Source organism: Drosophila rhopaloa, unplaced genomic scaffold (assembly GCF_018152115.1).
Source record: "Drosophila rhopaloa isolate 14029-0021.01 unplaced genomic scaffold, ASM1815211v1 contig_69, whole genome shotgun sequence".
Taxonomy (NCBI): Eukaryota; Metazoa; Arthropoda; class Insecta; order Diptera; family Drosophilidae; genus Drosophila; species Drosophila rhopaloa.
The window spans coordinates 656,851-684,793 of NW_025335166.1; the positions used below are offsets into that span (position 1 = coordinate 656,851).

General features: G+C 38.7%; 1 protein-coding gene across 3 annotated transcripts; it reads right to left on the minus strand.

The window, feature by feature from the left end:
• Positions 1 to 1,360: 1,360 nt before the first annotated feature.
• On the minus strand, positions 1,361 to 27,754 carry LOC108038387 (putative inorganic phosphate cotransporter). Of its 3 annotated transcripts, XM_044461777.1 has the most exons (5): positions 27,563 to 27,754; positions 22,563 to 22,627; positions 15,888 to 16,024; positions 14,755 to 15,828; positions 1,361 to 1,719 (listed from the first exon to the last, which is right to left on the minus strand). In XM_044461777.1, the coding sequence occupies exons 2-5, from the start codon at positions 22,579 to 22,581 to the stop codon at positions 1,501 to 1,503; spliced, it is 1,449 nt and encodes a 482-aa protein (XP_044317712.1). In that variant the 5' UTR covers positions 22,582 to 22,627; positions 27,563 to 27,754; the 3' UTR covers positions 1,361 to 1,500. The 3 variants fall into 3 exon arrangements, with proteins under 3 accessions (XP_044317712.1, XP_044317713.1, XP_044317711.1); XM_044461778.1 differs by lacking the exon at positions 22,563 to 22,627; XM_044461776.1 differs by lacking the exon at positions 27,563 to 27,754 and having other exon boundaries at positions 22,563 to 22,914.
• Between the last annotated feature and the right edge of the window lie 189 nt (positions 27,755 to 27,943).

The following is a 27,943-nucleotide window of genomic DNA, read 5'->3' on the forward strand; positions in this document are numbered from 1 at the left end:
TTTCGGTTTTGGTTTTTGTCTGGTCCTGAAAAACGCGCCGCTGCCACTTGCTGGCCATAAGCCTCTTTCGGCTGGGAGTCCGCCCCTCACCCCCCTTCGGCCAGTTGCCTTCTGCCGCCTGGTGGCAAACAATTCCACCGCAAGACCATGCGAATATGGCCATGCGACGTACTGTGCGCACGCGTTCGTGCATAAATTCTACCAAGTGTCCATTTTTCTGATTTGTGTGCAAAGTTTTTTTCCTTGTTGTTTGCCTGCCGCCGCTCAGCGTTGACTGACTGCCCAGGACGAGAACAAGGATAAGCATGCAGATGGGAATGGTGTTGGAGCTCCGGGCGGATGTTCGGACGATTGGTAAGCCGGAGCTCGAGTCGTGTTGCCTTGACTGCACTGAGAACGAGAATTGCGAAACAATTTTGAGAATTGGCGCTAATTTGGACCAAGGGCAGCCCGATTTGTATTTTACAAAATATATATTTTTTTGAGGGTTTTCTTTTCCTAAGGTAAAAGCTCCGGTTCTCACTTCACTTTTGAGTCTTTAGGAAAACTCTGGGTTCTTGTTTTTGAGTCCCCTAGTATACGCTAATTATGCAAGTTGCCAGTGTGCTAACAATAATTAGCATATATTTTGACCTATCGAAACCTAATGGCATAGCGAGAGCTGTTTGAACTAAAACGCAAGTTGGTTTTGGTGGATGTCAAATATTTGCTAACTTGGAGGTGTTGTCTAATGAAAGTTGTCTTACAAAAGAAGGTCGCTCATGTGGAGGTGTCTAATAAAAGTAAATAAATCACGGGGACATCTATTAAGGGATGACCCTTAAAGGATCCGATTTAATGTAGAAAAGGCACCCTTTTTTTGTTTTAAAAAGTAAAACAGATAAATTAAGAAATTGTGAAAATAAAAATCGGAGCACGCCCTATAGTTTTCTTATTTTATATTTCGTTATATTTTGCTTAAACTTACAATTTCAACTATACTTTTTAATTAATGGAAAATGTTCAGAATAGTTTAATCGTTATCATTTAACTGCAACAGAAAAAGTTGTCAATAAATTAATAATATATTTTTAGCTATAAAACATATTTCTCACGTGTCAAAATATATTTAAAAAAATTATAGCATACACTTTTGTTGGTTTTTCACTGCGTTTTCCAAATTCCAAGGCGGTTCTGTGGGCGATGAGTGTAGGCTTGCCCTCCACTGCTTCCATCTACTCTGCTGTGCTGGTCGCATGCAAATGCGGGCAGAAATAGAAAATGAATTCATTCAAAGAAATAGCAAGAATTTTCTATTAAATTTCCGCGGCCAGCAAAAGAAATGCGTACAAACAAGAAATTAAAATACAAGGGCGCTGCGGACATTTTAAGAATTTTTAATTAAAATGGCAAACGCTGGCCCAATACGAGTTTAATCAGCGCTGGCCAAATCAACTTTTCATTCCGCACTTATTTCGCATACGACTCGTTGCCAGCAATCTCCGAGTTTCCTGACGCTAATCATGTTGTTTTTATATCTGCTTTGGCCTGTGTACCCGCCATGGGCTTGAGATCCATTTGGGGGCCATTTGGTATGCACTCCGAGTCCCGGGGCGATAGAAAGTCCTCGGCATCCCAGACCTGCTGTTCAGAAGTGCCCCAAATGAGGTAAACCAGGTTCCCGAAGAAGAAAACCACGGCTGTCATGCCAAACACAATCTGCCACTGGCTACGCGAACCCTGCGTAATTAAAGATAATTGTGGTTATTTAATTATTGGGGATATAGTTAAAAAAGATTCGATAGGTATGTAGCAATATCGTATGTGTAATTTGAAAGTCGGTTATTTAGCTATAAATTAGCCAATGACAAATGAAGATTGGGAAATTTCATCGGTTAAAATTTGTATTTATATCCCGATAATGTTATTACAATTTTTAAGCGAATTTAAATTTTGGTGACACTCCCTAATTATTTCCTTTATTTCTCAAATTAGTTGTGTTTGAGTGAATTAAATCTAAGAAGAAGCATATATTTTTAAAATTATTGTTATTATTCTTATATAAATGAAAATGCAGTTTATATTTTCCAACTCGAAGCGCCGAATATTTGACTCTTTCGAGGATGAAATAAATAATATTAAATGTGATATTAAACAAGAAAGGAAAGCTAACTTCGGGCGGCGCCGACGAAGTTCATATACCCTGCAGAATACTCTGTAAATTATATTCTCCAAAATTATTCATATGATGCATTCTTAATACTCATAAAAATCCCAACTTCCTAACTTTAAAAACACCAAAGTTATGGCCTTTCCAATCGTTCAGTTATATGGCAGCTATAGGATATAGTCGGCCGATCCTTATGAAGTTTGGTAGGTCAGATTGATTGGCCAAAAAAAACCCATAGAAAATCCCAACTTCCTAACTTAACAAACACCAAAGTTATGGCATTTCCAATCGTTCAGTTATATGGCAGCTATAGGATATAGTCGGCCGATCCTAATGAAATTTGGTTGGTCGGATTGATTGGCCAAATATAAAACCCATAGAAAATCCCAACTTCCTAACTTTACAAACACTAAAGTTATAGCATTTCCGATCAATCAGTTATATTGCAGCTATAGGATATAGTCGGCCGATCCTAATGAAATTTGGTTGGTCGGATTGATTGGCCAAATATAAAACCCATAGAAAATCCCAACTTCCCAACTTTACAAACACCAAAGTTATTGCATTTCCGATCAATCAGTTATATGTCAGCTATGGGATATAGTCGGCCGATCCCGACCGTTCCGACACATATACTGCTTGCAAAGGAAAGAAGGGTGTGTGCAAAGTTTCAATTCGATAGCTTTAAAACTGAGAGACTAGTTTGCGTAGAAACAGACAGACGCACAGACGGACTGACGGCTATATCAACTTAGGACGTGATCCTGATCAAGAATATATGTACTTTATAGGGTCGGAGATGTCTCCTTCACTGCGTTGCATACTTTTGACCAAAATTATAATACCCTCTGCAAGGGTATAAAAACGGGGCGCACAGCTAAAGGTTGCCGACTTTTCAGAACTACAAAGTTCGGTCTGGGGGTGCTTCTATTTGCTCCTGAAGTGCTCCTCTCGCTGCACTGCTAATACAATATTTTAATTTACCCGCAATAAAAATTATAACGATTTTAATACTGTGACACAATGTATTTTGTAGTAATGTAATATAATTGTTTTACTTAGTGCTTATAAGTGAATTATAGAGAAATAGTGCACAAATATATGTATGATCATAATTCTCTATAATTCACTTATAAGCACTAAGTAAAACAATTATATTGCAATTATATAAGTAATACATACGCGAGCTGCAGTTGTTTTCCTAGCGAGAACAGCTAGAGATTTCAATAGTTTAAGGGGTTATCCGGGTCTTGACACTTCAAAAAATTCATGTTTTTCAAACTTTTTTTATATAATAGTACAAAGTGTCAGGAATGTTATCCGAAAATTTCAAGTCGATCGAAGCAAAACTGTAGGAATGGGAGAAATTTAAAGCCCAGCGTACGAATGAGTCACAACTGGCAATTCGGGCTCTGGCGTCGAGCAGATGCGGCACTTTAAACGTAATTTACGTAAAAATTACACTTTTTATGAAAAGCGCTACAAAAAATTAAATTTTTAATTTAAAAAAAATGGCTCGTAGAGGACAAGCCAGACACATACACTATCAGAATAACTTTGGTTTTTTGATTCCAGATAAAAATTGACAGAGATATTTTGCCTACCGCAAGGACACAATTTTTTATGTGGTCTGCCTCAACGGCTCAATTTTTTAAATTTTTGGTTCAAATTTTTACACAATGTTGGTCAAACCTTAAAAACCTTAAACCTTTAAAAAAACCTTTTAAAAAAATTCACCAAAATAGGCTTTTTTTCGTGCTTCAAGACCCGGATAACCCCTTAAGTAATGCAAATATTAATTTTTATTAAACTTATTATTTATTTTTAAAAACATATACATATTCTTCTTAGTCTGACATATTTAAAACTGTATTAACTTTATTTTAGATTAGAATGAATTAATATTTTATTCCTTTTCAATGTAATAAAAACTAGAAAATAATCAAAAAACTTTATATACTTCTGCAGCTTTTCTCCAAAACTATTCATATGATGCATTCTTAATACTCATAAAAATCTTTAAAAACACCAAAGTTTTGGCATTTCCAATCGTTCTATTATATGACAGCTGTAGGATATAGTCGGCCGAATCTTATGAAATTGATTGGAAAATCTCAAGAGAGAGACTAGTTCGCGTAGAAACAGACAGACGGATGGAGGGACGGACGGACAGGTGGACATGCTTATATCAACTCAGGAGGCGATCCTGATCAAGAATATATATACTTTATAGGGTCGGAGATGTCTCCTTCACTGCGTTGCACACGTTTGAGCAAAATTATAATACCCTCTGCGAGGGTATAAAAACGATTAAGTTCTGATGTATCCGCTAAAAACAAAGAAGTTTTAAGACTATATCTTGGAGTATATCAATATACGTTATTTGGTATGATTTATTTTTCCAATTCGTTTCATCTATACGCTTTTAAACTCAGAGACTAGTTAGTTAACAAATAGATGGACGGACGACGGATGGACCGACGGACAGACGGACGTGATCTAGAAATATCTCCTGGACTACTTTGCATTAAAAATGTACATGGGTTGTGCTGTAAATATATTTTTTTTTATTAAATTTTGTTTGTTTGATGATTATTTTATTTTGAAGTTTTTCCGGCTCGAGATGAATAATTGGAAAAAATTTTAAAACAAAAGTTTTTTAATTTTATTATACCTGTTACTCGTAGAGTAAAAGGGAATATTGTATTCGTGCGAAAGTATGTAACAGGTAGAAGGAAGCGTTTCCGACCCTATAACTATATATATTCTTGTTCAGGATCACTAGCCGAGTCGATCTAGCCATGTCCGTCTGTCCGTCTGTCTGTCCGTATGAACGCTGAGATCTCGGAAACTATAAAAGCTAGAAGATTGGCATTTTGCATGTAGATTTAAGGAGTTCCTACGCAGCGCAAGTTTGTTTCAAAATGGTGCCACGCCCCCTCTGACGCCCACAAGCCACATGCTGTGGCCACAGTTTTTATGATATTGTGAAAATTTAAATTGATATGTATTTGTTTCGTCAATAAATATCGATTGGCCTAATAAAAAGTTTGCCATGCCCACTCTAACGCCCAAAAACACATTAAACGCTTAAGCCTGGCTAGCGCCTACATTTCCGCCTTTCATGGCGCCATTTAACGGATGACTTTGGAACAGCTGGCCAAGGTTCTCAACAGAGTCGACGTTAATTCTCGATAAGGATTTCTATTAAAGGAAATTGCGATGGCTTTCATTTGTCAATACCGAACTATATCCCAAGAACTATGCAAATCAAATCTAGTTAGCCAAATTGGAGGTCTGAGTCAAGCAATGGCGTATGTGTGTATGTATGTAAGCATATACATATGTATGTATTTACATTGTACACAGTTGCAATTGCCCGGCAAAGATAACACCTTTCAAAGAAAGCTATTCGCTATACCCGTTACTCGTGTTGTGCAAACATCTAGACTTTAAAATACATAATACTATTTAAGAATGTATGTGTTTAGCCAATATAAGTATGTATGTTTAATATTTCTAGTCAATTTATTGCACTCAAAAACATAAACATAAACACAGCTGCTGGTGCAGGACAAAAGCTGCCTGCGCTAAAGCAGCGCTGGTGCTGATGCTCGTGCTGTAAAGCTGCCAGCACTAAGAGATCGCCGAATTCAAATTGATAATTTGAACTTTTGGTCCTTTTTTCCTGTGGTCACTATAATTCACATTATGTAAAAAAAAAAAAAAAAAAAACAAGAAAGGAAAGCTAACTTCGGGCGGAGCCGAAGTTGATATACCCTTGCAGAATACTCTGTAAATTATATTCTCCAAAATTATTCATATTATGCATTCTTAATACTCATAAAAAATCCCAACTTCCTAACTTTAAAAACACCAAAGTTATGGCATTTCCAATCGTTCAGTTATATGGCAGCTATAGGATATAGTCGGCCGATCCTTATGAAATTTGGTAGGTCGGATTGGCTGGCCAAATATAACACCCATAGAAAATCCCAACTTCCTAACTTTACAAACACCAAAGTTATGGCATTTCCGATCAATCAGTTATATGGCAGCTATAGGATATAGTCGGCCGATCCTTATGAAATTTGGTATGTCGGATTGATTGGCCAAATATAAAACCCATAGAAAATCCCAACTTCCTAACTTGACAAACACCAAAGTTATGGCATTTCCGATCAATCAGTTATATGGCAGCTATAGGATATAGCCGGCCGATCCCGGCCGTTCCGACTTATATACTGCGTGCAAAGGAAAGAAGGGTGTGTGCAAAGTTTGAATTCGATATCTTTAAAACTGAGAGACTAGTTCGCGTAGAAACAGACAGACGGACAGACAGACGGACAGACGGACAGACGGACAGACGGACAGACGGACAGACGGACATGGCTATATCAACTCAGAAGGTGATCCTGATCAAGAATATATATACTTTATAGGGTCGGAGATGTCTCCTTCACTGCGTTGCACACTTTTGACCAAAATTATAATACCCTCTGCAAGGGTATAAAAATATTCGGTTTGACGATTTATTAGAGACTAAAGCCTAGTATCCTGATCGACGAAAACCGTACGCCAGTCATGAGAGAGAGCGAGAGGCAAACAGCTGGCGTTCACTTTTCGTCGGGCCTTTTTTTCACGTCGGTCTCCTGATCGACGAAAAAAATACCAGAAAATTCCATAGCGTTGCCAGTCTGCGGAAATGAGTTTTGGGTGAACCCTAGCGAAAAGATTAAAAAATTTAATCTTTTGGCGTGCGCTTCTCACTGAACATTATAAGAAATGGAGGGAAAAACTCAAAAAACTCACAAAAGTCGATTGCAGGTGTTTACATGTGAGGAAAAATAACATTAATACTATCTGAGGTGCCTGTTGTCAGAGCAAAGTGTTTTTTAGGTCAAGAATGTACGAAAAAAACACAATAAAAGTGCAGCTATGAACTTTAAATTAGCAAATAATTATCAGTAAATTAAAAAAAACAACTGTTAAATTTAAATTGTATTGTTTTTTAATTTCTTTGTACACCTGCAGACTTGTCTTGCCAAGGTATTTGATAATATCTTTTAAAGGCTCTTTCCCGCAAATACGATATTTGAATTTTAACTGCTTGTCAACAAACCCAGCTGATTGACAGTACGACCGTAGCACGCTTAAATCTGATGAACTCTCAAATTTTTGGTCACACTGGAAAGATTAAAGTTTTTACGCTAGCGTAATCGTTTGTCGATCAGGATACTAGGCTTAAACGAAAAAATGCTGCACGCAGGCAGAACAATTACTTAAAGAAGAGTAATAAAAGAACGCACAGTTACTTTCGTGCAAAAAACCAAAGAAGAATAAAATATACAGGGGTGCATATACTAATATTTTCAACAAAAAACCTAACAAAATATTTGTATTGTTTAGATTACCCATTTTTGATTTGCGCACACTAGCCAACTTTTCGACCTTCACTACTAAAAGAAGCGTAGCCCGAAAAAATGTGACAAATTTTGTAAATGTTGTGTAAAATATTTTTGATTTAAATTGTTTAATTTAGGTGTGTAAGGGGAAGTGAAATTCTATGTACTATTATATACTATATATAATATATTTGGCCATGAGCAGCAACAGCAACATTTGTGGGTTGATATTAAAATATAAGGTAAGAAGCCTGAATAATAAAAAACTATAATAAAAATGCCTTTTAAATAATATATTTTAGTGTCACCTCCAACTCAACTTTTGTTTTTACAGTGCGCTTTATAAGACTCCTGTCCAATTCTATAAATTCCATAAATGTCTGATGAGAATTTTAATCTGGAGATTGGGGCGGATGCGCAAAGTGTGTTTTACGTAATATACGATCCACATACGCACATAATGAGCCGTTTGTTTGGGGTCATTGTCGTATTCATTTATGTCAATCATGTTTTCGGGAATTGTTTTGGGTTTCTTTGAATAATGTCTAAATAATATTTCTTGTTCATGATTCCTTTAATGAATTCCAGCTCGCTGACATATGCACGGACAAAGAAAGATTCTCTTTTTGAAGAGTCATATTAGCCTTTTTCCAAACTGTTTGAATTTAAGTATATATATTTTCTGGATCAGGATCAGGGATTCAGCAAGAAGGTTCTAAATAAAAATGGAGTGTACATTTTTCGACTCGGAAGGCCAAATAAGGGGTTACACTCGAACAGCTACGATTGGAAATAAATAATAATTTTCTTACGCAGCGCAAGTTTATTTCAAAATTTTGGCTGGCCCACTCTAACGTCCACAAATCACAAAATGTCAGAAAATATGTCAATATCTATCAAAACACCAAAAGTACTTTCGAAGTTATATGTAGATGTACTAAATTTTTTGTTATATATGCGATACATTTTTTATATTTAACAATAATTTTAGACTTTCAGACAAAATATCTTCAATAATAAACAACAAATATATTAATTTTATGTGATAAACTTAATGAAATCATTAATGTTCAAAAATCCATTTGTTTAAATTAATATACTATTTTTTTTTTTTTATTCATAAATTACATATATAGACAAAATAAATAAATATACATATGATATCCAGACTTGCGGGACTGCCGTGAAGCATTGCTTCGCAAGGCTGGCTGGCCTGTTTAGGACCTCTCGTTCCTTATGCGTTCCAGCCGCCTCAGTTCCGTCGTGACTTCCGCAGCGAGACTGCATACAGCTGTCCAGTTATCCTGACTCTCCAGCATACTAGGAACAAGTCCCTCCACCGTGATCGGGGTCCCCAGGATTTGTTCAGCTCTTCGGCGCTCTTCTCCGAACCTGACACATGTGGTTAGTGCGTGTTCGGCATTTTCCACTGTTCCGCAGGTATCGCAGATTTGGCTTGTCTCGTGTCCGAAGCGATGTAAATACTCCTTAAAGCATCCATGTCCGCTCAGCACCTGTGTCAGATGGAACGTTAGTTCGCCGTGTGGTCTGTTTACCCAAGCCGCTATATTGGGGATGAGTCGGTGCGTCCACCGGCCGGTTTCTGCCCTATCCCATCTTTGCTGCCAGTTTTCAAGGGACTTTGTTCTTGACCTTAGTTTTGCCAAGCGGTGGTCCGCCTGTGTGTCAGCTAATTTTCTCGCTTCAAAGTTCTCCTTGGCCTCAACAACTGCGAGCTCGACTGGTGTTATACCACTGATGACCAGAATGGCCTCTGTAGCGACCGTGCGGAAGGCGGAGGCTACCCTAAGAGCTCCTATTCTGTAGTCCGACTCTATACCCTTTATGTAGCTCTTTTTTGTTGTCGCCTCGGCCCATATTGGTGCTGCATACATGATGGACGACTTTGCTACGTTAAATAGTAGCTTCCTGCTCGTGGATTTTGGGCCTCTATGGTTAAGCATCATTCGGGACACTGCCATCGTGACTCCGTGAGCCCTCTTATGAGTCGCCTGCAGGTGCTCCCTGTAGGACAGCCTGGTGTCCAGCATGACACCTAGGTATTTTATAGCCCTTTTCGTCTCCACTTGGGCTCCGCCCACAGTGATTCGTGCCGTTTTCACTTTTTTCCTGCTGCTGATGAGTACCGCCTCGGTTTTCTGCTCAGCCAGTTCAAGTCCTACGATTTGTAGCCACTCACTTATCATACTGATTGCTGCGTTTGTAGAGCTTTCTACCTCAGCTATGGACTTTTTGACCACTATGACCGCGACGTCGTCCGCGAAGCCAACAACGTTTACGCCCTGCTGGAAGTTTAGTCGCAGGATACCATCGTACATGGTGTTCCACAATAATGGGCCTAAGACGGACCCTTTTGGCACTCCTCCTGTGATTTTGTAGCGCTGAGGTCCTTCGTCCGTGTCATAGTGGAGCCACCTGTCGCTCAGGTAGTCGCTAACGATCGCCTGCAAGTACTTTGGGATGTTCAGCATCCCGAGTGAGGCCATTATTCTGCTCCAGGATGCCGAGTTGAAGCCGTTTTTGATGTCCAGAGTTGCCACCAAACAGTATTGTTTGTTTCCTCCCAGCCACCTTTTGCCGGCCGTGTCTAGAAGGCAAATGGGCCTATAAGCCGACGGTTCATCCTTGTCTTTTCCTGGCTTTGGAATAAGCACCAGCTTTTGCTGTTTCCACCGTTCTGGGAAGCAGGCTTGGGCCAGGCACTTAGTGTATGCACTGGCAAAGGTGCTCGGGTACATGCTGATGGCAAGTTTGAGTGCCCGATTTGGGATCCCATCTGGCCCGGGTGCCTTGTTGTTTGGTACCTTCTGGGCTATGTTGACCAGCTCCTGTAGGGTAACCGGCGGTATCTGGTGGTCCGGGACACCAAACGCTTCCGCTTGCCTCGTTTCCTGCGCTGGGAAAAGGTGCCTTATAATCTCTCCCAGTTTCTCGGAGCCTGTTGGGGTCACGTTTTTAACGGCGTTGGTTTTTTTCATTACCACCTTGTAGGCCTTTCCCCACAAGTCGTTTTCTGCTTCATTGCAGGAAGCACCGCCTTTTGCTGCTTTTTATTTTCCGCTTTAGGATCTTCCTCTTTTGGGTGAAAACTTCCCTGAGTATATGGAAGGCTTCGGTTCCGCGGGCCCTATGGTAGGCTCTCCTAGCGCTTATGCATTCGCGGCGTGCCTCCTCGATCGCTTGGTTCCACCAGTAGACTGGCTTGCGCCCCTTGAAGCTTTTACTGCGCTGCATGCTGGCGTCGCAGGCTTCCTTGACCTTTGCCATCAATGCCCGTTCGTTTTCCGCTAATTCCATCCCTTCCAGGGCTGCTCTAAATGCTGGTATGTCGAGCGTATTTTCTTTGTAGTGTCCTCGAGTAATTGTCGGTGTGGCGGTTCTTCTCATGCGGATGGTGCTTATAATTGCACTATGGTCGCTCGCCGTGTAGGTCTCGCTAATTTCCCAGGTCGCCGTCGCCGCCAAGCTTGCGCTTAAGTAGGTGAGGTCGATTATGGACTGCGCTCCCGCTCTCCTAAATGTAGGGGTAGAACCCCTGTTTTGTAGGAGAACGTCCAGCGATGCGAACGTCTCAGTGACCACTCTTCCTCTGGCGTTTGTTGAGGCTGACTCCCACTCCGTTGACCACGCATTGAAGTCCCCGGCAACAATCGCAGGCGAGTGTGCTCTTATGTCGATTGCCAGGCTGTCTATCGTCTCGCTAAACTCCTCTAGTGTCCAGCTGGGTGGAAAGTAGCAGCTAAAAATCCAAAGGTCTTTTAGCTTCGCCCTTACGTAGCCTTTTGATGCTTTCACGCATGCTAGATGTTGGGCCGGTTGCCCACATGTCCAGATTGCTGCTTTTCCCAATTGATCCGTGACCCACGTGTTGGATCTAATTGCTTTAAAGGGTTCGCTCAGAATTGCCAGGTCTATTTTGAGCTCGGAAATTGTTTGGGTGAGAAGGTCCTGGGCCACCCTGCAGTGGTTGAGGTTTAGCTGCATGACCCTTAGCATCTTTGTTGAGATTTTACCGCCTCGACATACGCTGGGCATTTAAAGCTCCCAGACGCGTGGTTTGTTGGAAGATCTCTTTTCTGCGCGCAGAGTAGGCAATGTGGGTCCCTATTGCAGCTTCTGGCCTCGTGGTCTTTTCCACCACACTTGAAACATGCTCCGCGCAAATCCGTTTTTTCCGTGCAGTTCGACGAGATATGGCCGAACGCGAGACACTTATAGCAGCGTTTTGGCGAAAAAATGGGTTTAATCCGGCAGATCACCCATCCAATCCTTATTTTCCCCAAGTTTACCAGCTTGTTCGCTGTGGGTGTTGGCAACATTAGTGTGGCTATCTGCAGGCCGTTTCTGGTGGCTCTCAGCGACTTTACGGCCTCCTCCGAAAGAGGGGTATCGCCTAGCTTACTGTTTAGAGCCTCCACTATCTCCTCCTTGGTTGTGACTTCGTCTAAGTCCATGACCTCAAGTCTGGTTTGCTCGGTCAGGGCCCTTACAACTGCTTTAACCCCGAGAGCGTTTCCGACTGCCTTTTTAACCTCCTCCGCGCTGTGGTCTGGAGACTTCTTCAGCTGCAGCAAAAGATCTCCCTTGGCCGTCTTACGGATGGTCTGTACGTCCCCACTGACGTGTTTTAACCTGGAGTCTCCTTTAATGGCCTTGAGAAGTTCCGCGTAGGTAATCTCCCCGACTCTTGCAACCACGATGGCGTCTGGTCTGGCCCTGAGCTGCCTTTTGGAATTTCCCTTAGGGTTTCTGTCGGCTACTTGCTGGAAATCTTCGTGTCGCTTCTCATGTATCCGTTCCCGATGTACCCTCTTCATTGGTGGCGTACTTTTTTGGCCTGCTGCTGGCTCTCTTGCCCTTTTTGGTGTCGCTACTATCCTTTCTTTTCCACACAGCTTGTCTCGCTGTTCGGCTCTCGGTGTGGTTTGCGTGGCACTTTCCCTGCACTCCTATCCTGTGGCTTCCTCCTGCTTGATGGAGGCCACTGCCGTTTTATGCAGCTCTACCAGCTCTGTTAGGAGATCGCGCATCGGCTGTTTGACGACCCTGTGGTCCTTAAACAGAAGGGAGAGGCCATTCACGGCGAGGCCTATTTTCGCAATAATGTCCTCCAGGGACGTGATTGCCTCCGCTTGTTTTGGCTGCTGTTCAACCTTATGCTGCGCCTGCACCGTTGGCGATCTGGCCATCGCTGTGCTTTTTGCGAAGGGGTTTGCCTGGTCCATTGGTCTTTCACCGTCCGCGACAGGGGTTCCCTCGCTGGTCTCAGACTATATACTAATCCTAGCCGAGTCCGTTTGTTAGCCATTGTAACCAATCCAATCTGGCACATACAGGTAGCTTTTCCCATCCTCCTATTTCGCATCTAACTTATAATGACAAACTTTCAATTAGTGCAGGTGACTTAAATAAATTGTAACTCCATTTAGGATTTCTGAACATTGATAAAAAAGAAAGTGCATCTGGTAACACAAGGTTTTTTGATGTTGTTATTTGTCACACATTTGTTTTAATTACGGCTCCAACTCGGTCAACAGTGCCCTTTCCGTGAGACAACAGGCAAAACCATCCATTCAGCATTTACACATTCAATTGGTTTCAAAATATTTGTGAATATATATTTATTTTTCAATTGTGCTGCCATCCGAACAAAGAAATATTTTTTGTATACCCTTGCAGAGGGTATTATAATTTTGGTCAAATGTGTGCAACGCAGTGAAGGAGACATCTCCGACCTATAAAGTATATATATTCTTGATCAGGATCACCTCCTGAGTTGATATAGCCATGTTTTTTGTTTTTTATACGCGAACTAGTTCTCAGTTTTTAAGATATCAATTGAACCTTCTCTTAAGTCGGAACGGACGGGATCGGAATGCCATACCAACTAGGAAGTTGGGTTTTCTATGGGTTTTTATTTGGCGAATCAATCCCACCTACAAAATTTTAAGGCCGACTATTCCTATGCTGCCTTAACTGACGATTGGAAATGCCTACTTTGTGGTTTTAAGCTGGAGTTGGGTTTTTTAAGTATTCACTAATATTTTGGGAATATAATTTCTTTGGGTTACTTCGCCTTTTTCTTGTTTATATTTATATATACATATTTATATTTATTACAATAAATTTTTTTTTAATTTCAATAGAGCTCAGCAGACTTTATGTTTACTATAATTGCAAACCGAATATTCTCAAATGGCTCTAATTAAAATTTTGTTTCCCCAAAACATTTTTGCTGGGCACTTTTTACACAAACGTGGGTCCCCTAAACTATTATAGCTTAGCTTCCATATCAATTATTAAATCAGATACAGCTAAAGTTGTATTTGAGAAAACTAATTCATCTTTTAAATATGTTTAACACTTCTTACAATTGCATGTCATGCAATATTAATTCCGATAATCGCAGCAAACTTCTTTCAGAATGTATTCTCTGGAAAAGATGGAATCATTTTCGAGCCAACATTGCATGCAACATGCAAACACACATATTTTGCAGCATTTTATTGGCCAACTGGACAAAAGCCTAATAAGCCTACCTCTTTGCTTGGAAAATATTTTTTGAATACTTATAGGTCTCGGACACCGTCATTAACATTAAACGCTTAGACACTATTTTGCACTCAATAACTAAGCTTTTTAATATGTTTTGGTAACTTTTTGCTTTCGTCAAGGTATTTTGTTTTAAATTGGGATTTGGGGATATTTAAATATTATGGAATTACGGGTTTAATTAAATTAAAATCGGACATCTATATTATAAAGCTCCCATAAGAAAATCAAAAAATTAAAAAAAAATGTATTTTGCAGTTTTTCTATTTATCAAAATATTCCTTTGCGATATATAGTAATTATTATTATATTATTATATATATATTATATATATTAAATTATATATATTATTATTTAAACTATGGAATTAAAACTATCGCTTTTTTCAAAATAGTTTTTTTATAGTCAAAATCGGACAACAATATCATATAGCTGTCATATAAACATTGGCAAATTGTAGCGCAAAATCGACATAGCTTCATTGTTTTGTCGTTTTGTGATAACTGAAAGGGTGTATAAGCTTCGGCTTGCCGAAGTTTGCTTCCTTTCTTGTTCTTTATTTTTTCGTTTTTATTCCCGGGCAGATGCATATAAATCAAAATGAAGTCGTTTATACTTGGTACTTACTTGGTCGGTGACAATAACGCCCACTAACAGCGGCGTTAGAAGCGGAAAGATATTGCCAATGCCGTTCGCAATGGCCATCAGCATGCCTGAGTGGTTGGGCGACATGTCTATAATGGTCAGGATGCTGCCGATGCCGGAGCCGGCGTTTAATCCAGCGTTGATTGTCATCAGGGCGATGGCCAGACTGGCCTGGCTCTTATCCAGGAACCCTATCCCGATCAGCGCTGCCGCCGGTCCCCAGTAGGAAACGGTGTTAATTGACTTGCGCAGCGTGGTCAGGGACATCCAATGCCGCGACATGGCCACATCCGCGAAGACCAGGTACACATAGGTCATGCCCCACATGGCTAGGAAGGGCAGGGCCGAGTAGAGCGCGTTACTTTTGATGTCCATCTCCAGAACGCCGTGCATGTAGGAGGGTGTCTGCAGCTGCATTGTGGAGTTGGCCCATCCCTGGGCGCTTCGCACGATCAGCAGTGCGTAGAAGGGCACCGATGTCCAGATGGCCCGCCACGGGACGGGTATGTTTTGGGCGTGGAAGCCATCGGCCCGCTTCATCGAGCGCTCGATGTGCTCCCTTTCCCGAGTCCCGATCAGCCGCGAGCTGGGCGCATTGTTCGCGCCAAGTGCCACCCAGAGAAGGCACCACAGCCCGCAGGTGCCCGCCGACACATAGAAGATTCCCGGCCAGCCCATGGACCCGTTCGCAATCAGACCGCTACTGGCCATGGCCAGCACCGACCCGCAGTCGGCTCCCGAGTACGCGAAGGCGCCCAGCCGGTTGCGATCCTCAGGCGGAGACCACTTTGCCAGGTGCTCGTGTATGCTCGGAAATATCAGGCCCTGGAAGAGGCCCTCCACGATGCGGATGGTGCAGAAGGCCTGCCAGCCGCCCCAGGACACACAGTAGGGCGTGAGACCGCTGAGGATGGCCGTGGCTAGCGTCGGGATCAGCAACATGGCCTTGACTCCGAAGAGACGAACTAGAAAGCCGGCCGGGAACTGGGTGACGATGTAGCCCCAGTAGAAGCTGGAGAGGACGTACGACTTCTGCCCATTGGTCCACTCGTACTCCTGCAGGCGGGATTTCGGTGAGTTCTGAGCGTGGCAGGCGCCTAGCGAATCGCACTCACCGGAAAGTCCGGATTGGTAGTTTCTGCATCCGTCATGGCCACCACGGCCACACTCACGCTGAGCCGGGCTGTGTAGTTCACGACGATGGCCAGGAACAGCAGTAGGGCCTGCAGGTGGCGGATGCCGATTACAGGTCCTAAGAGTAGAAAGAGTAACAGTATCACGTTTCAATTTTAGGGTTCTAACAACGAATCCCTACGTTATCCTACTTTAGTCAGCTTAAATGATACTTTGAATTTAATGTTGAACAAGGAAGTCCGGTCAAGGATTATTTGTTCATTACAAAAGTCAATTGTTGAATGTATGATTTGCTTCGTTGTTATTAAGCCTTAGAAGGATATAAAAGCAAAATATTTCAGACCTTTAGCACGATTTTCTCTAACTAGTGGAAAGTTTTTGGTTTCGGATTAGTAATCTGATTAGAATTAGAATTCTGCTCACGCCATTTTTCCATTCAGATGCCATATATTTACTATTTCTTTAAATTAAACAATTTAACTGACTATGTCCGTATAAGTTAAAAAAACAACGAAGCTATAATTTGTATAACCTTGCAGAAGGTATTATAGTTTATAGACTCTGTAGGTGATGTTAGTCAAGATTATATAATATATACTTATAGTCAAGAATGCAGCGAAGGAGGCATTGAATTTCCGACCCTATAAAGTATATATATTCTTGATCAGCATCACCAGGAGAGTCGATCTAGCAATGACCGTCTTTCCGTCCCTCCGTCTGTCCGTCCGTCCATCTGTCCGTCCGTATGTCCGTCCATCTGTCCGTCCGTCCGTTTCTACGCAAACTAGTCCCTCAGTTTTGAAGCTACCTGCTTGAACCTTTTCCAAAAGTTGACTTTCTATTGCAGGTAGTACAATATATAAGTCGGAACGAGACGGATCGGGCGAATATATCATATAGATCCCATAGGAACAATCGGAAAAGAAGAATTCAAAAAAATATAACTTTGTTGCTTTTAATTATTTTTTTGTTCTTTGGGATTTGGTAATATTTAAATATTATGGAATTACGGTTTTAATTAAATTACAATCGGACAACAATATCATATAGCTGCCATGGAAATGATGGCAAAATGCGGAAAAGCGGAAAATCGAGATAGCTTCATTGTTTTTAGTAATATAGGCATAGAAATCGAAATGTAGTCAATTTGTAACAACTGCAAGGGTATATAAACTCCGGCTTGCCGAAGTTTGCTTCCTTTCTTGTTGAGTTTGATGTAAGAATATTTTATTTTGCCACATAATAATTGAGTATAGCTTTTTCCCGCGTTTGTTAAGCTCATGGCTCTGACTTTTTGCTTAGGGTCAGTTACTTCGTTTGGTTGTGCAATCACGGTGCTGATATATTGTTGTAAAGATTTCTGCGCGTGTGGCGATACTCTATCTTTATACCCTAGCAGAGGGTATTATAATTTTGATCAAAAGTGTGCAACGCAGTGAAGGAGACATCTCTATAAAGTAAATATATATTCTTGATCAGGATCGCGTCCTGAGTTGATATAAGCATGTCCGTCTGTCTGTTTCTACGCAAACTAGTCTCTCAGTTTTAAAATATCGAATTGAAACTTTGCCCACACCCTTCGTTCCTTTGCACGCAGTATATATGGAAGTCGGAACGGCCGGGATCGGCCGACTATATCCTATAGCTGCCATATAACGATTGGAAATGCCATCCTAACTTAGTTAGGAAGTTGGAATTTTCTATGGGTTTTATTTTTAGCCAATAAATCCGACCTATCAAATAAGGATCGGGCTACTATATCCTATGGCTGCCATATAACTGAACGATCGGAAAAGCAAGGGTATATCAACTTCGGCTCCGCCCGAATTGTATTTTATGTAATAGCTTTCCTTTTTGCGACTGTTAAGGTAAGATCGTACATATGCGCTTTTTCTGCCTTAAACGCGTCTGTAAAGGTAAGAGGTCTAGTACATATTCGTTTTTTATGCTGGCAGTTGAGTATAAAATATTCGGAGGTTGTCTAGTTCAATGGTTTTATTTTGTATTTCATAAAATATTGCCTTTATGTTTTCTTTTTTTTCTGAGCTTTCGTTACCGTTTAATATTGTAACATTACTAAATTAATTTATTTTACCACTTTTCTGTTGTTATTCTCTAGTTGCTCATTATTCTTAGTTTCTAAACTTTTCTCTTTTTGGTCCTTTTTGTGTTCGGCTTCAAATGGTTTTACATTGTACAAGAGGTGTAGGGGGTTAGATGGAACAATTTAAATGATTTTTTTTAGGTATCTAAAAGTGAAATGAGTTGTGAACGGTCAAGGACCGTGGTTATCCCCAGGTTGGTAGAAATAGTATACAAAAATCTTATATTATTTTTATGCATTTTACTTTTCCGGTTTGTGTTTTAATAGTAGTATTTTCTTTCTGCTACTTCGTCTTTCTTAAAAATATTCTTAAACTTTACAAGTTCGAAATGTTTCGGTTGCTTTCCGTCCTGGCTATTGTATTCTAGGTCAGCTAGTTTTTTATTTGTTTGATTTTTGTTTGATTTCCTCTCGTTTATTTTTTATGTTTTCTGGCATGTTATGAATTGTGCATACAGTGCAGTAGGGCGCATTCAGTTTTCCCTCTACATTTTCAACTTGGGGGTATTTTAAAAGCTTGTCTAGCCCTGCGTTTTTCAGAGATATAGATGTCGATATAAATTATTTCACGTGGATGTTTAGGGATAAAAGTTAGTTGAATTTTTTGGGCATGTGAAAAAAAAATACATTTTTTTTGTAATTCGTATTTTACATTTTTTTGCATGTCTATGCGCTTTGTCAAGGGTGATTTTTTTGTTCTGTAGCAATTCCGAAGATACGTCGTCAATTTGGATTTGGAGGGATAAGTGGGATAAATATTTTGTATATTTCCCATTACATTAAACATTAATTGGAGCTTCTACGAAATATAAGAGGTTGTGCGATGAGCTTTCGTCGATATAAATAGTCGCTGTGGAACTGAGTGAGTACTTTCACGGTAGCTATTTGGGGATTAATTTCGTGATTAATTCGCCAATTAAGTCTCTCCAACATTTTAGTTTTGCGGTATAATTATTGACATTATTTAAAAACTCAGGGTCTGATGATCTGTGTATATAACTACTCTTGAAAGATAAAGATACAATGACTAGCATTTCTCTCATTTGTGGCGTTATAGACCTCTGTTTTTGACAGTATACACCATAAAAATGGTTTCGTTCCAAAACCGCATCTATAGAAAACATTGATCGCATTTGATGCTTCTTTGTCTAATTTTATGGTCAATCTTGCCTTTATTTTGTTGCTGTTTTACTTGACTCCACCGAATATTTACTTCGTTTTTGGAAAAAGTGTAATTTTTCATTTTGTAGGTTTGGAAAAACATTCTCTTGGTCTTGACCGTGGTCTACTTCGCTTTTTAAAAAACTATAATATAATACTTGGTTTTTCCTAGATGTGCAATAATTAACCGAAAATAGTGGCGACGTTAAGTTATATAATGAATAATTTTTTTCTTCGGACTGACCGGTCTGTTTCGGTACTTCCCAGACTGCCGCATTATATGTGAACCATCTTCTAACATTTAGTTTGTTGCTTTTTCTACCTCATGCCCAGTGTAGCTGGGCATGGGTAGTGTTTTTCGTAAACTGGAATAATATTGGATAATACTACTTTCGTTGTGTGTGCCAATTAGTGGACAAGGTTTTTATAATCATTTTTTTTTGATTCGGTCATGTTACTGGTCCATTTGCATTTATGTGGCCAATTGGAACTAATGTATTATTTTTGACATCTATAATTGCTCCTAATATTTTTTATTGTATTGTTGCTTTTAGGCGCGAACAATTTTGAGTGTGTGTAAGACCAATTTCATTGGTGCATTATTTTGATCTGTTATATTATTGTACCCTTAATGTGTTTGAATCTGATTCGAATTCGAGAATGTGCCAATAAAAAATGGTATAACTTTTCGTTCCCCGTTTTTACTTTGCTAAATTCGTTTAGAAATTGTCATTTCTATCTGCTTTTCTAGCAAGATGAACATTCCCTGTTGTTTCCTGAAAAATCCCTAAATGCTCGCACAATGTCAGCTAATTTATATAGTTCACTAAGATTGTGCGGCTAATTTTGGCTTAATTGCCCAAATAAAAAAGCTTCTTATTATACCCTTGCAGAGGGTATTATAGTTTAAGTATTAAAATAGAGAACTAAAGCTACGTTTGGTTGGACCAAGCCAAACTGCTTATAATTGGATATAAGTAGTGAAGAAAATGCAGCTAATATTGATCGATTAACTATTCTGCCGGTTACCTACATACAAAGGTAATCCGCGTCATATGCATTTGCGCAAAAGTAGTGACATATGTTATCTTTTTTATTTTTACCTGTACTTCAAAATGGATAGAAATTGTTTAATTGCTGCTTCTCGATTACCGAGCTAGACCTATAAAATGTTGCATTTACAAATACGATTCATGGACTGTGTGGAGTCATAAATCCCCTATCACCTTGTATTGTCGACGGCATTCTATTCAAACTATATTCACAGAAAATAACGGCGGACACCTGGCAACAATGGTAATCCACTGTATCGGCGTCAAACCCTTGATGATTTAGTCGTGAACAGTTCAATTGTTTCATATTTGCCATTTTGCAACACTTTTAAGACCTATTGCAACGTTGGGTATTGGAATTAAGTAAAGTTCAAAAAATGCATCTGAAAATATGCCACGAGAGATAGCGATATGCCGATTTTCGGCATCCAAACCTACAATACCAACATTGAAATAGCAAATGTGTATGTATTATGTATTTTCGAATTTCCTATTTGTGCATTTATATATGATTATAATTGACGGCTTCGAATGTTGTTCATACTACTAATATACCTTCAGCGACAACATTGACCAGTTTATTTGACAAATCCAAAGAACTCTCAAGGACGGTAGCATATGCATGTATTTATAAAGTAAGAATCTATACCGAGGTTTCATTTGTTCTGCCCATGCCTCTGCCAAAGCTCTACTGAGAGACTTTCTCGAAGCTAAAACCTAGTACTCAGATCGAAAAACAAGTTCCCCAGCGAAAAAATTTTACCCCTTAAATTTTTGACAAACTGTTGAAACTCAAAAAACTTATTTGCAGAAGGACCCTAAAAGTATATTCTCAAGTACCTTGACTATTCTGCCGGTGTACAAACAAATAAAACAACACAATTTATATTTTTTCCAATAGTTACTTTGTTTTTCGATTTTTTCCAATAGTTACTTTGTTTTTCGATCTGAGTACTATGCTTTAGTACCTTCTACTGGGTTGGTTGCATTTTTATTTTTTTTTATTTAAATAAATAAATATTAATATGAGATATATTAATTACTTACTATATCAGAATTACGCTTTTAGTTTTGTCAAAATCGGACAACAATATCTTATAGCTGCCATAGAAACGATGGCAAAACGCAACTCGAAGTCGACATATGTATGTAGCTTCATTGTTTTTAGTAATATAGGCAAAGAAATCGAAATGTAGTCTTAGTCTTGTAATTTTGTAATAACTTCAAGGTTATAAACTTCGGCAAGCCAAAGTTTGCTTCCTTTCTAGTTTATTATTAAACAAGAAAGGAAAGCTAACTTCGGGCGGAGCCGAAGTTGATATACCCTTGCAGAATATTCTGTAAATTATATTCTCCAAAATTATTCATATGATGCATTCTTAATACTCATAAAAAGTCCCAACTTCCTAACTTTAAAAACACCAAAGTTATAGCATTTCCAATCGTTCAGTTATATGGCAGCTATAAGATATAGTCGGCCGATCCTTATGAAATTTGGTAGGTCGGATTGATTGGCCAAAAATAAAGCCCATAGAAAATCCCAACTTTCTAACTTTACAAACACCAAAGTTATGGCATTTCCGATCAATCAGTTATATGGCAGCTATAGGATATAGTCGGCCGATCCTTATGAAATTTGGTAGGTCAGATTGTTTGGCCAAATATAAAACCCATAGAAAATCCCAACTTCCTAACTTTACAAACACCAAAGATATTGCATTTCCGATCAATCAGTTATATGGCAGCTATAGAATATAGTCGGCCGATCCCGGCCGTTCCGACTTATATACTGCGTGCAAAGGAAAGAAGGGTGTATGCAAAGTTTCAATTCGATATCTTTAAAACTGAGAGACTAGTTCGCGTAGAAACAGACAGACGGACAGACAGACGGACAGACAGACGGACAGACGGACAGACGGACATGGCTATATCAACTCAGGAGGTGATCCTGATCAAGAATATATATACTTTATAGGGTCGGAGATTTCTCCTTCACTACGTTCCACACTTTTGACCAAAATTATAATACCCTCTGCAAGGGTATAAGACTATAGCGTTCTCTCTTGTTTTAACTGAACACCTTCTTGTACATTTATTTATTTTTTATAAACTAGATGAAATAAAATAAAATTCCACTCTAATAATTTTAAATACTTTAATTCCAATTTTTTCAAAAATTATAAAACACTGACTTTATTATTTCTTTGATAACAATTAGGTTTGTTGCGTTGTTGTTTCTTTTGTGCCATATTTTCTGTTCTCTTATTAAAATATTTTGTTTATGTATATTAATATTTTTATTGGATTAGTCACGGTTTTGGGATTGTTAATTCATTCACCTTTTTGCTCGGCGCTCATCTTGTCGTGTTCGCGTACTTGATATGTAAAACAATTTCTTTTCCACCTGGAAGAAGAAAAACCGCGCCTCGTCAAATTTCAATAATCGGTTAAGCCCGGCAGAAACTTCCACCCGCGCCAATAGCTAAAATACGTCTGAGAGCGTCACTTAAAGCTCTGCCCATCATAAACCGTATATGACTGCCATTATATAGTACATCAAGATTGGGGCTGCGTTCTTTAATAAGTTTTATCAAAGTACCGATTACTCAAAGCGATAGCTGGATGCTACCTGCCGTTTTCAAACTTGACATTCTCGACTAGCTGCCACTATAAACAAACATCGGTAATATAACCCAGACACCAACAGTGACACCATTAATTTTGTGCCAGTCATATAAGCGATTTAGCCGCACTTGTGGGAAGAAATAGCGGATCACACCCCGAATCATGATGATATAATTATAAGGTGTCGTCAGCAAAACGTAGTAAGCACAAACTGAGCGTTAACGGACTTAAAACGAACGAGTCGGCAGCTGACGAGACCACCTTACACTTTTTCCATCATGCCTCGTATAACTAAAATGTACTCTATAAGTTACAACGATTTTGTAATTAACGAGAAAAGAAGAAAACTGCAGCACGACGAACTGGTTATACCCTCGCAGCTTTAGGACAAGTAGTCACATTTAAGTTTTTTATTTATATTGTTTTTTAAAATAAATCGAATGGGATTTATCTTGCTAACAATTCTGCCGAGAGATTTCGCCGTCTGATTATAGGATAAAAAAAATTCTTGGAAACGAAACTATAATTTCCGGTTTCCATCATAAGAAATTTTAAAAGCTACAAAAACAAGAAAGGAAAGCTAACTTCGGGCGGAGCCGAAGTTGATATACCCTTGCAGAATACTCTGTAAATTATATTCTCCAAAATTATTCATATGATGCATTCTTAATACTCATAAAAAATCCCAACTTCCTAACTTAACAAACACCAAAGTTATTCCGATCAATCAGTTATATGGCGGCTATAGGATATAGTCGGCTGATCCTTATGAAATTTGGTAGGTCGGATTTATTGGCCAAATATAAAACCCATAGAAAATCCCAACTTCCTAACTTAACAAACACCAAAGTTATGGCATTTCCGATCAATCAGTTATATGGCAGCTATAGGATATAGTCGGCCGATCCTTATGAAATTTGGTAGGTCGGATTTATTGGCCAAATGTAAAACCCATAGAAAATTCCAACTTCCTAACTTTACAAACACCAAAGTTATGGCATTTCCGATCAATCAGTTATATGGCAGCTATAGAATATAGTCGGCCGACCCCCCCGCCCCGACATATATACTGCGTGCAAAGAAAAGAAGGGTGTGTGCAAAGTTTGAACTCGATAGCTTTAAAACTGAGAGACTAGTTTGCGTAGAAACAGACAGACGGACAGACGGACAGACGGACATGGCTATATCAACTCAGGAGGTGATCCTGATCAAGAATATATATACTTTATAGGGTCGGAGATGTCTCCTTCACTGCGTTGCACACTTTTGACCAAAATTATAATACCCTCTGCAAGGGTATAAAAATACCATTTTTCAATTTAATATAAGTACAGATCCAAATATTTTAAGTGTCGACTCCTTTGTGAAAAGAATCTAGTTTCAGAAGTCAGAGGGCTTGGAAATGTGTTTCTTAGCGAGGCTCAGCCGACCAACATGATTCTTTTTGCTAAGGAAGAACTTTTTCTTGCATACTTATGAGTTTTACTGTCCATTTAAAAATTGGAATTGGTAATACTTTTGCCAACCTATGTATTTCAAGCAAATTTAGAATATTACAACTTGAAGATTTTCTAGACTATCAAAAAGTTCGGATTCATTAAACGGAAAAGTTGAGAACTAAACAGAAAAAGTAACATCCCCCTTGACTGGGAATTCGAATTTATGATCTGAGAAATAAGCTTTTGAGATCTCTTAACTATGTGTAACTGTTGCTGTTAATGGTTCTAATTACAACTTTATTGTTGATGGTAGAGAAGGCATTATCATTTTGACAAAGTGTATCAGACTAATTATTCATCGAGTATTGGTGTTACGATCAAGTGATAGATTAGCTTGTGTTTAAAACTTTTATTTGCTTCCTTTCTTGTTAAAGACTGGTATTCAGATACGTCTTTGGAAAATGCCAATATTAAACTCTTCTCTGGATCCAAACTCTCTAAAAGTGCTTCCGTTTTCCTTTTCATTGTAATTTTAAACATTCAAAATCGTTTTCAATCTCTTTATGATTTAATTATTAGTTTCAATGATTTGATGTACCTGTAAGATTGATTTAAGATCAAATTATGTCAATTTGTGTATAACGCACTTGCTCACCAACAAATGTTAAAAATGTTATCCAATTTTTAAGATACTCCACGTAAAACTGGACTAAATTCAAAAACATATGTATATCAATTGGATCGGCAAACGGTATTACTGTACCTCTTAGATGAAGAGAAGATGAAATTTGTTCTAATTAGTTGAACATCGTTGTTGAACTTAAATTTTATTACGCTCACAATGTATCATATTTTCTGTTTATGTGTATACCCATTTGAAGTGCCTAATATCGGCGTTACGTTCCAACTCTGTAGCTGTTCGCCGCTCTCTCACAATATTCATGAACAGTCAGATTTTTTCAGCCACTTACTATTCAACAGCCTATAAAAACATTACCGAACAGGTTATCAAAATGTTTTAAATGCAGAGGGGAAACCAGTTAAAGAGGCCGAAATTCGAGTGTGTTTAACTGAAAGAGAATTATTATAATTTGAAAAAGCTTACAAAAAGCATAGACCTCCGATAACATAGTTTTAATTTTTAGAATTCAGGTATTTCAGGGACCTGATTACAAACTAGGTCAACGTTTTTTGGAAAAAGAACAGTTACTCTTGTATTTTTTGTTATTATATCCCAAAAAAAGACATTTATCAAACAAGTTTTTAGGCACTAAATTTTAAAACGGGACCTCAAATAATTGGGCCGAGCTTGCAATGCAACACTATTCCGCTTATATTTCTACCATTTTTGTGCCTGTTGTCGATGTCTTCCTCGATGAAAGTCATAGTTTCCTCCTGATATCTGAACTAAACTTCAATTTAACAAGAAAGGAAAGCTAACTTCGGGCGGAGCCGAAGTTGATATACCCTTGCAGAATATTCTGTAAATTATATTATTCAAAATTATTCACATGATGCATTCTTAATAGTCGTAAAAAATCCCATCTTCCTTTCAATTCGATATCTTTAAAACTGTGAGACTAGTTCGCGTATTAACAGACAGAAGGACAGACGGAAAATGTAGTCGGTTTGTAATAACTGCAAGGGTATATAAACTACGGCTTGCCGAAGTTGGCTGCCATATAACTGAACGATTGGAAATGCCATAACTTTGGTGTTTTTAAAGTTAGGAAGTTGGGATTTTTTAAGGGTTTTATTTTTGGCCAACCAATATAATTGGTCTTTGGCAAATCCAATGTGTGGGCGTTACGCATCTTAGAGATTATATTGGTCTTTGGTCTGTCCGTCTGTCCGTCCGTCCGTCCGTCCGTCCGTCCGTCTGTCCGTCTGTTTCAATACCGTTTGCGAGCTCAGTTTAATAGCTAGCGATCTGGAACTTTCACAATCATCCTAAAACATTTGTACGCAGATCAAGTTTGATCGGATGTCTATATCCTATAGCTCCTATAGAAACAATCGGATATAACTTGCAAGAATGAAAGATATTTCGCGCAGTGTAAAAGCTATTGACAAAAGTCTTTCCAAATCTTATTTTTTTATGCATACCTTGATCAGGGTAAAAGCGCGTGGCGATCGGACGTCTATATCCTCTAGCTCCAATAGGAAAAATAAGGTGAAATCGGTCCAAATTTAATGTTTTTCAGCTATTGACATAAATTTTTCCAAGTCTTATTTATTTAAGCATATCTTGATCAGGGTAAAAGCGCTTGCCGATCAAACGTCTATATCTTCAAGCTTCCGTAGGAAAAAATGTTAAGGCGGAGAAAATATCCCTTTTTTATATTTTTATATGACATTTTTGCAGTATTAAAGCTATTGACATGAAAGTATAAAAATCTAGTTTATTTATGTATACCTCCTTTGCTATTTTTTAATTTTAGCAATTTCGGCTAAGTCTGCAAGGGTATTAAAACTGCGGCTTGCCGAAGTTAGCTTCTGTCCACGTTTTTTACTTATTAATATAACTTCGAATAATATTCTTCATAACTAATTAAAGAATACTCGCAGGAATTTTCAGCTTGATTTGTCAACAACTATTCTAGCTAGGAAGCCCGCAAGTTGAAAAAGGTAGTTTCGAGAAAAACGAATTGGAAAACAACCGTGACATGCTCATAGCATCGGAACTAATTAGAACGACACATTCTAGAATAGTTAGACTCAAAATTTATGCAATTAAAAAATAAACTTTATGAATGATCGAATCTGGTTTCCCTCTTGATGCCGTCCGTTCGTCCGTCCGTTTCTAAAGCTTTCCCAAAAGTTGTCTTTCTATCGGAACCAGCTAGATCGGGCGATTATAACTCTATGTCCCATAGAAACAATCGGAATAAAAATTCAAAAAATTTATAACTTTGTCGTTTTTAATTTTTTTTTTTGTTTTTCGGATTTGGATATTTAAATATTATGGAATTACGGTTTGAATTAAATTAAAATCGAACAACAATATCATATAGCTTTCATAGAAACGATTGCAAAATGCAGCGCAAAATCTACATTGTTTTTAGTAATATAGGCATAGAAATCGAAATGTAGTCCATTTGTAATAACTGCAAGGGTATATAAACTTCGGCTTGCGACAGTTTGCTTCCTTTCTTGTTAAAAAATGAAATAAATAGTTTTATTTAAAAAACTTTTTGATTACTTTTTGAAATGATTCTTCTATGTGATATTGTTTTGAAATTGTACATTTCCAAACATTTTTTCGTAATACTGACTTCAAATTTTGTACATCTATGTGGCCCCAGGAATTCCACAGTGATGCAAACAACTCTTAAGACGACGAAGTGATGTTTTATTATAATGTTTATTGATTATTATTATTTGGTATCCGATTAACAAATTATTTAGGTTTTAACTTTAATGAGTTAACAAACAAATTTAAAGTTCTGTGCATGCGTAACGCTTGACGTCTTGGCACCGACTGACTCTTCTTGATTTCTACTCTATCAATTCTCTCCCGTTTTCGGTATACTTTATTAGAAGCGACAACCGCTCCGTCTCTCTCTTCCTACTTTCTCTTCTGGTTTATTCCTGATTCCTACATCTTTTATGTCAAGATTTAGATATCATTACTTTGATAATTTTAATTTATTGAA